General features: G+C 35.5%; 5 protein-coding genes across 5 annotated transcripts; 2 read left to right on the top strand and 3 right to left on the bottom strand.

Moving 5' to 3' along the window:
- Positions 1–178: 178 nt before the first annotated feature.
- ELE39_000835 (transcription regulator) lies at positions 179–2,626 on the top strand (the record flags this gene model as incomplete). Its single annotated transcript, XM_067343875.1, has 1 exon — positions 179–2,626. The coding sequence occupies one exon, from the start codon at positions 179–181 to the stop codon at positions 2,624–2,626; it is 2,448 nt and encodes an 815-aa protein (XP_067202594.1).
- A 105-nt stretch (positions 2,627–2,731) lies between these two features.
- On the bottom strand, positions 2,732–3,425 carry ELE39_000834 (uncharacterized protein; the record flags this gene model as incomplete). The annotated part of the gene is made up of 4 exons (XM_067343874.1): positions 2,732–3,073; positions 3,140–3,181; positions 3,229–3,290; positions 3,341–3,425. The coding sequence occupies 4 exons, from the start codon at positions 3,423–3,425 to the stop codon at positions 2,732–2,734; spliced, it is 531 nt and encodes a 176-aa protein (XP_067202593.1).
- Positions 3,426–3,698: 273 nt separating this feature from the next.
- ELE39_000833 (putative coiled coil) lies at positions 3,699–7,109 on the bottom strand (the record flags this gene model as incomplete). Its single annotated transcript, XM_067343873.1, has 1 exon — positions 3,699–7,109. One exon carries the CDS (start codon positions 7,107–7,109, stop codon positions 3,699–3,701), a length of 3,411 nt encoding a protein of 1,136 aa, XP_067202592.1.
- Positions 7,110–7,418: 309 nt separating this feature from the next.
- On the top strand, positions 7,419–8,153 carry ELE39_000832 (phospholipase carboxylesterase family; the record flags this gene model as incomplete). The annotated part of the gene is made up of 1 exon (XM_067343872.1): positions 7,419–8,153. The coding sequence occupies one exon, from the start codon at positions 7,419–7,421 to the stop codon at positions 8,151–8,153; it is 735 nt and encodes a 244-aa protein (XP_067202591.1).
- A 224-nt stretch (positions 8,154–8,377) lies between these two features.
- Positions 8,378–12,592, bottom strand: ELE39_000831 (ankyrin repeat with over 9 transmembrane domains at C-terminus; the record flags this gene model as incomplete). Its single annotated transcript, XM_067343871.1, has 1 exon — positions 8,378–12,592. One exon carries the CDS (start codon positions 12,590–12,592, stop codon positions 8,378–8,380), a length of 4,215 nt encoding a protein of 1,404 aa, XP_067202590.1.
- Between the last annotated feature and the right edge of the window lie 323 nt (positions 12,593–12,915).

Here is a 12,915-nt window from a genome sequence, read left to right as displayed (position 1 = left end):
GCTTCCCTGTGTTTTCTCTTTTTCTTAATACTTCTCGGAATTATATAATAATTTGTTGCATGTAAAGCCCGCGCAAACATAAATCTAGATCTACAAATAAATTATAAGTCTACTAATGTTTATTTCTTTTTATGTTTCAGTTAAAGAAAATTTGTAGAGCTTTTTTTTGGGAGTTAAAATGATCTCAGGAAAGCTTCAAATATTTGTTTTGGGGTTTTTCCTCACATTTTTAGGTGTTTTTTCAGAGAGCTCATTACTATCGGAAGGTACGGTATCACTGAGTAGACATGATAATTTTAATGAGCAATCTAAGGATAATACTATGGAGACTAGTAGTTCTCCTTTATTTCCTGAAAAATCTGCGTCAAATGGCTCTCTGAGTGAAGCAATTGTTGAAAATACATCTGATTCTTCATTAGTGGAATCATCAAAGAGTATAAGTCCTACAAATCTAGCTTCTTCCACCGATATCTCCAAGAGTGAGCAGACCGTTGTGGAGGATAAATCTGGGCTTTTCACTGAAAATTTAGATGAAAAACAAGAGGAAAGCGCAAGTACTACTGTCCCAGTAAATCTTGAGTATTCAATTTCCAAAGGATCTGAGGGATCAAGTTCCCCACTAGTTGAGAAATCAAAATCTAAAACTGACTATGAGAAATTATTGGAAGACCATGATACAAAATATCAATCAGAATACAGTCCGAAGAATCAGGAAGAGTCTATCATGCTTTTGGATGACCCAAACTACACTGTAGATGATGCATTAGCTCTTTTGAGAAAGCAAAGAAAGATTCATGAAAGTGCTAGAGAAAAAAACAAAAAATCCGCTGAGAATTTTGGTAGTGAATATGAATTTGATAGAATTGAATCTCCTGCCATAATGAAGTATGATGAATCCTCTAGGTCTAAAGAAGATGAACAATCAATATCTACTAATCGAGAGGCCCAACCAGATGAGGAAGAATTAACATTTTTTCCAAAGGAGTTGAGTCTACCAAAAGAGAATGAAAGAGAGAGTTCTGCCCCCATACGCTTTACGTCAAATTTTGAGACTTCAAAAAAAGAATCTTCTCCCGAATTGTCTCGAAGTAGCTTTGATAAATCACACAAAGAGCCAGAGGCTGCTGGCGTGGAAGAGTCAGAACCAATAGCATTGGATAAATCTAATGAGGAAACTGAAGATTCGAATCCATACGAAATCCCAGTTTCAGAGAAGTCAGGATCTATCAAGTCTGTTGAGGATGAAATGAGCAATCTTGGGGAGAAGTCTATTTCTGAGAAAGAAAAGACTCTTTCAAGCCCATCTGAAAGTACAATTTCTCTAAGTAATCAGGTTAGTCAAGAAGACGAACAATCAGGAGTAGAAGAAGAGAAAGATTTGAATGAGCCTCAGATTATTAGTATTCCGTCATCTGTTAATAGTGTTGATAATGACGAAGTAAAAGAGTCTCAACCCTCTGAAGATAATGAGGCCTCAAAATCTCCCAAGATAGAAAGTCCTATCATTGGTACTGAATCCGAATCAGAAACTGAAAACGATGCTGATAATTCAAATCAAGCATTAAACGAAGCAGATACAAGTTCTGATCCAAGTAACTCTGGTCCTGAAGTTCCCCCCGAGATAGATGAAGAAAACTCATTAAATAGAGTTCTTGAATCAAAGGAACAATCCGGAGTTGATGATTTTTCTCAAGTTGAATTTATGGAAGGATCGCAAAAAAGCCCACAGCCAGATAAATCTCCATTATTAAATACTGAGACATTCAGAAATGAGGATTCTTCCAACAAACTTAGAGGTATACTTCTTCCTCTAGTTGATATGTTCCAAGTCGCTATTGGATGCGCTGCCCCATGTCCATATCAAAGATACTTCATTCAAACAGACAGAATACTTAAGCGTATAGCCAAGACCGAGGCTAAGACTATTGAGTTATTAAATATCATGAAGAAAGCAAGGGAAATTACAATCAAGGAAGTTTCTGATATATTCAAATTCCACAACACAGCTGTTAAGAGAAGAGCACTTTTGTTTGTTCAAAAATACATTAAATCCATTAAGCTTTTGCACTTCAAAATTGATTCAGCAAAAAAGACAGTTTTACTTGCAATGAAGGTCAGAATTCTTTTGCAACTTCTTCCAAGCAAATATAGTGGAGAGTATAGCAGCGAGGAGCTCGAGAGACTTAGCTCCCAAATCGAACTTGCACTCAAGGAATACAGTAACATTAGGAGTGCACTTGGAAGTAAGACGATTAAGTATGGTCTTGTTAAATACCTCTCTTTGAATGATTATGACCCAAAAATTAAATCTATCAGAAGTATTTTGGAAGCTGAATTATCAAACTATGTTGCAAAATTACCTGCATTCCAAAAGTTTGTCTCAAGGCACAGAAAGCTTGCATTTGCTCTACATGATATGATGAATAAGGCAGGATACCCTGTAAAAAAGAGGTTTTTTATGGTGGATAGAAAGGGACTTTCAAAAGAGCACTTTACATTATATAAGAAGAAGGTTAACGAGGATAGCAGGCAAGCAAAAAACAGACTAGGAAAAGAATACAGCAGATTCAAAAATTCCCAAGAAAATAAATGGAAAGCTTTTACTAAAAAGGTCAATTCAAGTTAAGTTTCCATCATACTTTTCTGGTTCTTATTAGGGGGTTTTACTCTGATTAATTTTTCTTTATTAGAAAATGTTAGTTACGCCTAATTTATCCTCTAAGATCCTATACTAAACTATCTTATCATATGTCTTGTACTGGGTTGCTATGGATGTGAAAAGTTTCAATAATAACTTTACTGAAGTGAATGTTGTAATAGTTGAGTGTAGCAAATTTACAGAAGTTAAAGTGATATTAAGAATGGACTCGTTTCTACATTCACTCCCATCACTAAGTATATAGTAAATTAGTGAAACAAAAACAAAAATACCAAATGCCAATATTATACATTGAATTGCCAATATAACAACCCCTATCCCAATATACCTACTGAACTCGCTTTCTGTTCCGTTTGGCATTAAACCCAAATACATAAATACAAAAATAAAAACGAAGTCTAATCCCAAAACAACCTGAAAAGGATAGAAAAGGTAATATCAGAACATTTGAATGCTTTTAAAAATCTTCTCCGCACTTACCTGCACAAACCATATAGTATTGTGGTCACTACATGTAGTTACCTGAATTATTTAAGTGTAAATAACCGACGAACCAAGTAATCACTTACCAAAAAAACTGGGACTATTAGACAAATCAGTGATATAATCGATGTGGCTACGTAAACCAAACCTATTAATCATTAGTAAATATTTTACTGATTAGATTTATCATTAACATACTAGTTATTTGGCATGTAAACTGCTCTGTATTTGATAACAATGGAGCTGGAGCTCCTCCGTTCACTCTTTTTCGTCCACCAAACATCTAGTTACATATCATCAACATTTACACAAACTCATTTAATCTCTACCTTTTTTATTCCACTTTTTATATTTATTAATGCATGCATGTGGGCAGGGACTACCGCCAAAGCAACAAGATATTTTAATATAATAAGAGAAAATCAGGGTTTAATTATGGAGAGTGAAGGAAGTAAATATGCTAGGTTTAGTGGTAATTTAGTTAGTTTTTGAAAACTAAGTTAGTTTAAGCGTTATTTAACATTTATAAGACGGTGTAGTGGATCCCTTGAAGGTTTTACTTCCTTGAGATTATAAACCTCCCTCCTTTAACATTTACTATATTTTTTCCGTTCTTCTGCAGTTTTTTTCGATTAATTATCTCATCTTCTGAATCAGATGCAAGTTTCCCGATATTGCTCAACGGATTCACGTTTTCTCTAAGATAATTATTTTGGTATTTGCTTTTTAGCTTTATTTTTTCCTCATTAGTGCTCTTAGCCTTAAGTTTTTTTTGGTTTTTAGATTCTTGGCGTTTTTGAATGTACTCATATATGTTAATATGGTCAAAGAACTGGGGATTTTCGTAAATGCATTTGTTACAGGCGGAATGAATTGAATGTAAAAGTTTTTTTAATTTTTCCATACATTCCAAATATTTAATTTTTAGTTGGTTCTTTTCCTCCGGGCTAATATTATCGTCTACGCTTAGCTTAGTTTGAATTGATTTGAGTCTTTGTTTGAGAATATTTATGCTTGCAGAAGCTTCTTTAATCAAAGACTCCTTTAAAATGTTATATTTGAGTTTTCTTTGCTCATTCAGCGATTCATCGGGAGAATTGACTTTTTTTGGTAAGCTGTTTTGCCACTCTTCATAGTCTAATCCGAGCATCTCTGTCAAATTTTTCTCATCAATTTCTTCCTCGTAATCATTCAGCTCTTCTTCATCTGTCCAAAACTCACTAATAACGTCATCATCAAAAAAGGCAGAGTTAAATAGCATTTCATTCTTCTTCTTTTCCAACCTGGTTTCACCTTCAATTCCATCATCCTGATCAGCAGCAAACCCATATACTTTATTCTTTCTTTCCTTAATACCATCTAATGTGAATAGTTGTCTATATTGTTTTTCCTCTATTTGTTTCATATGCTTTAAGTGTGCCTGAATTGCATCACCATCAAGCTCTCCATCTTCGTAGTTATTATCATCAATGAAGTCAGAAAATCCGCTTAGCTCATCCCAGTCAATGTCGCCATCGTCATCATCATCGTCGCTGTCAACTCCGCCAATACCTTTCTTTAGTATTTTAACTCCGTCATCGTCACTTTCCTCTGCTTCATTCTCAAATAAATGCCCGTATTTTTCCATAATCTTTTTCTTAAACCTTCTTCTATTCCTTCTGATTGCTTTAAGCTTTCTGTATGCCTCTTTTCTCATTTCTAAGTTGGCTTCGTCCTCTGAGTTTACATTTTCTTTGCTCTCCTCGACATTTCCTTCTTTATCTGACTCTGCCTTTCTGTCCAGTTCGTGTTTGAAGACTTCCTCAGCTGAATGATATTCATTTGTATCATCAATCAGTTTTTTATCCGTCTCATAATAATTGCTTACATCAACCTGATTCACTTCGGTGACTTCTGCTTCACCTTCTGAGCCATGATCATATTCTTGGCCATTTTCCTCTGTAACTTCCACATCTGACTCACTTATATCACTTACAAACTCCACATCTAAAGGCAGGGAATTCCTTTTAGTTTCATCCACATTTTTCAAGTACCCAAAAGCACTTGATTTCTGGTCATCCTCGTATTTGCTACTTTTTAAATCTTCTAATACTTCTGCCATTGCTGGGTTGTTTTCCAAAGGAACATTCGAATTAATCCTATCGCTCTTACCAACTCTTCGAATCTTATCCGTTTTGCAAGGAGGAAAAAGTAAATTAACTTTAAAAAGTTTGCACCAATACTTCAGACTATCATGATCCAGATCTTTAGTTTCCGGGTTAATTATTTTAAAATGATGTGTTGCCAGTTTCTCAGCTTGGCTCTTCATCTGTAACCATTTTATCTTTAGTTGTCCCTGCTCTCGAAGAGATAAATCAGTTGGAGGTTCTATTTCAATCGAAGATTTCTCATTGTTGTATAAATCTCCAACAATGCTTGTTTTTGTCCAAATAGGTCTAGGTCCAAGATTCTTTAGCATAAACTTAAATAATTCTTTTTTGGAACCGTTAGAAGTGCTTTCTTCATCTCTTGGAGATTTTGTTTCTAAAGGCTTTGTTTCAACTTTCTTAAGTCTTTTTTCCCAAGGTCTAGTTTTGTTTGAGATTTTTATAGATGAAATATCCAACCATTTCGAATCCATCTCACCTATCTTTTCTGTCTCACCATGGTCTTCCTCAAATTCATCCTCCCTATTACTATCTGAGTCATTTTTATTAAAGAGATCCATAGTAGGGTCAGTAGATGAAATTATATCAGCATTTGTTGAAAGCATTGAATCAGATGTTTTTTTCCTAGATTTGTCTAGAACATAGTATTTTATCATATTACTCCCTTCTTTTCCAACTAGCCCACAGTGTTCAGCCATTCTACAAAACCACCAGAGCTTAGCCCTAGCCTTTAAAGAAATGACTCCGTACTTTAGTCTAATAGTGGAATCCACTTCTTCAATATTAGACATTCCAGTTTCCTTACTCATATCAATCAGTAACTTTTCTTGAGAATTCGCTATATTAACTAATCTATTTAAAACCACACATGCATCTGAGTTTTGTACTGTTATCAAAATTTTGTCTTCTGGATCTAACAAAAGCTCAGGATTACTTTCTTTAACGCTGGAAATACTCAAGATTTGTCCTTCTCTAACAAAGCAATCCTGAATGCTTCTTGTAAATCCTTTTGTGAGGGAAGAGAGATAACCAATTTGCTCTATCCATTGTGAATAGAAAAACTCGTGTTTTTCAGTAATCTCGTTGATTTCTACATCATCATCCATCTGACGTGCAACTTCTGACCTCGCATCAATACACTGAGTAGGCAACCACTCATTAAGCTCCAAAGACGGATTATAATCACTCTTAACACACTTTCTCAGCGCCATCTCTATTTCTGTTAAATTTAAAAACTCATAGTCTTCCTCGCTTGTGTTATCATGAATATCTTTAGTAACTTTTCTGCCCACTAAATTACTCTCTAAGTTCATAACTTCAAAGTCATCGATTTTAGAACCAGAATTGTTGTCAGTCTCGGAGCTGGGTATGCTTATAGATTCAAACATAGCATCTAAATCTCTATTTGTCTTATTCTTCTTGGGTTTCTGTTTCGAAGTGGTATTGTTCAAAGAAGACAGTAAATTGGCAAGATCAATTGATTCTGTGCCTTTCTTCTTTCGTTTTTTAGCTACCTTCTTTGTTTTGGAAGTTTTAAGTTGTTCATCTACTTCTGGAATACTCTCCGATTCTGAATCCTCAAAATTTTGAGTATCCTCTTCCATTATTGAGTCTATCAAAGTACCAAGAACTCCTGTTCCACCTCTCCTTTTCTCTTTTTTCCAAGAAATTTGATCCACAATTTCATGAGGTACCCCAAATTTGCTTTTATTCAACTTTTTTTTTGTCCAAAAATAGCTGTTGCTTTCTTCACTAGGGCGAGGCAGCTCTTCATTCAACTTTTCTTCTGATTCGACAGGCCTCAAAAGTCTCTTTGTCATTCTCTTCAATTCAAAAGTAACCTCTGGTAACTCCATGTTGAATAGCCAATTGAAGAAAGCTTGATCAAATATACATATATATAAACGCCTCTACTGTGTAAGCCCTTCCCTCTCTTACTGCTTACCTAAAGCAGAATTAAACCCCACTATGGTGTTGGCGCCTTTCCTAACCCAGCATTTTTATTCGATGCAAAAATTACAAAGTCAATCAATGAAAAAAAAGCTGATATAGGTAGAATCTTGAATTTTTGAGTTTTCATTGCCAGAAATATCATAGAAGTACTTTTTTTATTCACTTAGACTTTGAAAATGATTCAGGAAGGAGATGGAAATAACGGACAAGGGTTTTACTATGAACCTAAAGACTACGATTCGGTTTTAATTTGGCTCCATGGAAAGGGAGATAACGCAAATAGCTATTTGGACTTTATTCATATTGCTCAGAACTATCCTGAGCTAAAAAAGACTAAGATAATCCTACCAACAGCTGATATAATTCCTTTCAAGCGATTTGGCTTTTCTGACAATGCATGGTTTGATATGGAAGATTTGAAGCCAAACGCACTGGAAGACTTGGACGATATTAACAACAGTGTTTCCAGAATAATTGGACTGATTTCTTGCGAAGTAGAAAAGGGAATCGATCCCAAAAAAATTTCACTCGGAGGGTTTTCACAAGGATCGGCAATAGTATTTCTAATTTCTATGGCATCCAGAAAGTATACATTGGGTTCCTGTATTGTCGTAGGAGGTTGGCTCCCACTTACTGATAGAGGATTTAAGGAAGGTAAGGAAAGCAAAATAGCGACGGAAGAGCTCACTTTCGAAGTCAGAGAATCCGTGAAGGAACATGTGGATTTTATTGTCTTACATGGAGAAGCTGATCCTGTGGTGCTTTACCAATGGTCTTTGATGAGTAAAGAGTTTGTGCTTCAGTTTATTAAGCCTAAAAAGTTCATTTATAAATCTTATCCAGGGGTTGTCCACACAATAACCAGTCAAATGCTGGTTGATATTTTTAACTTCTTATCTAAAAGAGACTAAGAGCGACTTTTAAGCTAAATCACAATATTAATACATAGTGATGATGATCTATTTATTGTTAGCTTAGTTTATCTATAAGCAGCTATATTATACTAAATCACATTAATTAGTAAAACTAGGGATTTTTGAGAAATTAAAAAGAGTTTTTTACGTATTAGTATTTGATAATATTTTTGTTTCAAATAACTTTGAGTGATTATGAAACATTTTCTCCTTCAAACGGTTCATATTAAAATGTAAGAGATCCCAATAATTGATATATATACCCACACTACTACTATACATAAAAGTAGTAAGTTCCTAACCAAATTTGTGATGGGAATACTCCAAAGGTCAACTCTCTTATCCTCATCGTCCAGGTCTTGTGTGAGCTTGATATGCTGTAGAACGACTTGCTGAGCAGAGCAAGGAGGCATGAATGAAAAGGCATCCCAAAAAAGTCTCCAGTGTTGAAACTCAGAAATCTGATTGGATGTGCATGCAAGCCAGACAATTACAATAAGAGTAATGGAGTAGGAAGCAAATACAGTCAAAAGAGTGAATCCAAACTCATCAAATAAGAGGTAATGCATTATTCCAAGATAAAAACTGTTTCCAATATTGTTCCTGTTTAAAAGAAAAACAAGTACAACGAATCCAATACCAAAATAAAGTGTGTTATAGGGTTTACATGTAACAGTGAATCTCCTGTGCATTCTCTTCATGATTGCATGTCTGACACGCACCCACTGACAAAGCACAACATCAAACCTTCCTGGAGGAACAAAAACTGCTCCTTTTGAAACAGGTAAGTGTAAGTTCATATTTGGAGAGAATTTAGGTGAGCTTTCACTGTTTATAAACCCTATTTGGTTTCTTTTTAAGGAGTTGAATATATTTTGATTAATGTCAGGATAGGCAAGTAAAAAGTAGCGAAGAACCTGTATTCGCTGCATTAGGATGAAAATCATCAGTCCTGGAGCTTTAAGAATGGCAAATGTTAGTGACCACGTGTTTATGATTAGGATGATTTCTGTTGAAATTGCAATGTAAGTATGATTTACAACAAAGTAGTAGGATTCGTGGAAGCGATAAAACTCTCGGAAATTCGAAAAGAGAAATCGTTGCAAGTTAGAGGAAATTGCGATGACAAATGAACAAATTCCTATAAAAAGAGTGGCTAAAGCGTATTGCTCAGCTGAAATTTGTTCTCTTTTGACAATATCGCTCTGAAAGGTATTTCTCGAGTCCGTGAAGGTCGCACTTGAGTGACTGGCTGAGATTTCTTCTCCAATGGTTCCAAGATGTATTCCCTCTTGTCTTGTTTCCTCGTTTCCTCCTGTAGGCATTGGGTTCCCCATCCCCAAAGATTGATCATTGACATCGTCATTGTCCTCCAAATCTTTGTTTAGTGCTGTGTTATCTTTATCGCTCATTTCTTCTCTGATGAAAGCTGTTGTGATATCTGCAATATCATTTTCCTTGAGGAGAAGAAATTGATTAAGTTTTAAGAATATGCCTAAAAGAAGGAAAAACAGTGTAAATAGCAAGTGTCTAACTCTTCCAACAGAGATGAAAATAATAATACAGTACAGAAAAGAAATGAAGCGTAGGACGCTTGCAAGCTTGTACATCTTCCACTCAATCATTGTAAAAGCCAGTCTATCAGCCTCTGAAGTTGAATGCTTTGGAATAAATCCAAATATGTCCAGTCTGCTTCTTGAGGAGAATATGATCACAAATGACGTGATTAGAATCCAGATAAGTAGAATCAACATTGTGATTGCTAAAACACTTCTTTGAAATTTCTTCAAGGTTGGATCTACTCTCCTTAGTGGACACGAAAATACTAGATCCAAGATCTGATTTCTTTTGGTACCGATAATTCCGTGCCCAGTTAAGATAGAGCTTATTGTAGATCCAAGACCATATTTTATGATAATTTTCCCAGGATTCTTTAAATTCTTTATTTTTGAGGAAATTATTTTTCCGGCACTTGAGTATTGGTTGTCTTTCATAAATTCAGGAGACTTGAAAGTTTCTTTTCCTCCCAAATTAGAAGATATCTGTCCTTGTTGTACACCAGAGTCTTTGTAGGGGTTTATGCAACCTTTTGAAGAGCTGTTTCGTATGTATTCTGTTTTCGATAAGTTTTGTCCCACAATACGTGGGACAATTTGAGAATCTCGTATAGTTTGGGTCTGGTTAGTCTGGTTGAATTTATCCATTATAGTATCTACCTGATTAAAGATACCAAGAAAATAAGGAGCAAATGAATAAGACATAGTGGATGTCCATTCTAAACATGGGACAATGTTGAGTCCAAAAGAGGCTGAAATACTTAAGCTGGTTCCGACAGTTTTGAGTGCCATGGTCACATCTGAGTGCTCCAAAAAGGGTAAGCCACCATTAGTATTGAGCATAATTGCAACAATTTCCGTAGATTCTATTTGGCTTTCAGGGTCCAGAATTTGTTTCACAATGGTGTATAATGGTTTGCAAAGATCTGGATGTTTTGAGAAACCGATAAATTCACGAGGAAGGTTCAGTAAAACAAATTTAAGCTCTTCAATTTCGATAACACTATTAAATTTTCTCTCACAGATCCACTCGTGAATGATGACTGGCTTCCTAAGTGCCACCTCAGCAATTACCGAAGATGAATGAACACTTGCAGAGTAACCAATAGCCAGTTTGACAGCACTTTTATAGCTGTTTTGATTAGAAATAGGAGAATCCAAAAGGATATCAAGGATTTCTCTAGCAACAGTCAACTGACCAGTGGAAAGAGCAAAAGTGAGAGGATTATGACCATCTCTGGAGGTTCTATGCAGTAATAGGTCGTTGGACCCACCCAGCCAATTGACCATGGCTTTGATTGTGTGGACTGTTGGGTTCCCACCTTTTCTAAGAAGTTCAAATAGATATGAAGAGAGGTCCAAGGGATTTGATAATTTTAAAAATTTGGTAAGTAGAAACTTTCTTCTATCTGAGAGAACGTTCAATGAAGAAGTACCCATATTATGAAATTCAATAAACAGATTTCCTCCTGTTGGACTTTGTTCATTAGTGTTATTTTTGTAAATGTTTTCATATGTTCCAAAGTATTTATTGATTTTCCTTGCATTTTTGAATGTATTATCAAGCGAGTAGAAGGAACCGTGGCTAGAAGCTGTCCCTGTTAAGAGATAGTCAACAGGTCCTCTACCAGATTTGTCGATAATATGAGGATTGCAGCTGGTATAGCCTTCATATCTGTAAATGGATGCGTTCTTGTAGAACTCCAGGACCTCTTCAAGAAGATCATACATCTCTCTAAACGTTGCAATGTTAACAATAGTTCTTCCTTCGTTATCTCTGAGATCACAAAGACTTGTATCATTCCTAATAAACTCAATCCTAAATAAGGATTGAATGGCCTCCTCCTTTAATTGAAGTACAGTAAATATATCTAGAAGTCTTCTTATATGGTAAGTAGGCCTTAACATTTGGCCTTTATATCTTGAGGGTTGGTAAACATTCAAATACTTTGATTGGAATGTTTGGTCCTCAAGCAAGGCCAGAATAACGTCTGGATGGTTGTTTTTGATTGCAACAGAGAGAGGATCTCTGTTCCTTGGGTCGAGAATTGTCTGATCAGCTCCTCTGCTCAATAATAGCTTGACAATCACTACTAGGTTATTCTTTGATGCAAGAAGAAGCGGGGTAATTCCTGAGAAGTCTGCAATATTTGGTTCAGCACCTGCCATTAGTAGAGACTCAACCATTCTATCATCTTCCATCAGTACTGCATGAAAAAGAGCAGTTCTTCCCATAGAGTCAACTTCATTAATAATTTCAACTTTTCTGATTTCAGAGCTATTCGTTTGGGAGTCCTTATCATGTAGTGAATTCCGCATCATTTCAGTTTTCTTCAAATGTAAGGCGTATTTCTGCCTTTCAGCCAAATTTAGAAGAACCTTAACTCCACTAAAATTCTTATGAATGATTGCTAGAATAAGAGGAGTAAAGCCATTCATTTGAGCCTTCACAAAATCTAAACCTTTAGATGATAAAACCTGCATCATTATGCTGCTTCTAGGCAGTGAGCTTCGAGCCAAAATGGTTAAGGGGGTCTCCCCTCCCCATCCTGGTGCATTCTCGTATAAGCTTGATATTGTATGTTTTTCCTCTATACCACACAGATCCTGATACTTCAAACTATACTCGTCCATTTCAATAAATTGCTCCATTGCACCGATATCGGCATTTGCAACGGCATTCAACATTCTGTCAATTCTTAAAGTGAACTCCATACAGTCACTGTGGTTTCCATCTGCAAATTTTTTCCATAATCCGAGCCGGTCCAGAGCATACTCCGCCTCGAGAAACTCAATTCTTGATGTGTTAACTAAACTACTCTGGAATCCCTCCGCTGTTACGATAAACAGCAAAATTCCCCACAGTATGACAAATGACATTGCTAATCATAAAATGTCCATTATAATCCTTTGAGCAAAAGTATGCACAAACACCGTTTATCAAAAAATCTACTAAATAGCTTTATTTTTAATTACTAATTTTCTATATCAATTAATCAATATTATTTTCATGTATTCACTTCTTGTATATATCGACATTATCACCTTTTTATAATAATTTTACGGTACCTTCACAGCTTGCCGCCAAACTTACCCCTCATACATAAATTAGTGAATTTACGTTGACGTTGGCTATACAAAAAGTTATAATTTCGTGGGGAGTTTGGCGCCAATGCATATTTTATATGCAAACATTTTTGTAT

This window comes from Cryptosporidium sp. chipmunk genotype I, assembly GCF_004936735.1.
Source record: "Cryptosporidium sp. chipmunk genotype I strain 37763 chromosome Unknown contig_14, whole genome shotgun sequence".
NCBI classification, from domain to species: Eukaryota; Apicomplexa; class Conoidasida; order Eucoccidiorida; family Cryptosporidiidae; genus Cryptosporidium; species Cryptosporidium sp. chipmunk genotype I.
Note: the sequence above shows the minus strand (reverse complement) of the source record. Positions and strands in the feature narration are given on the sequence as shown.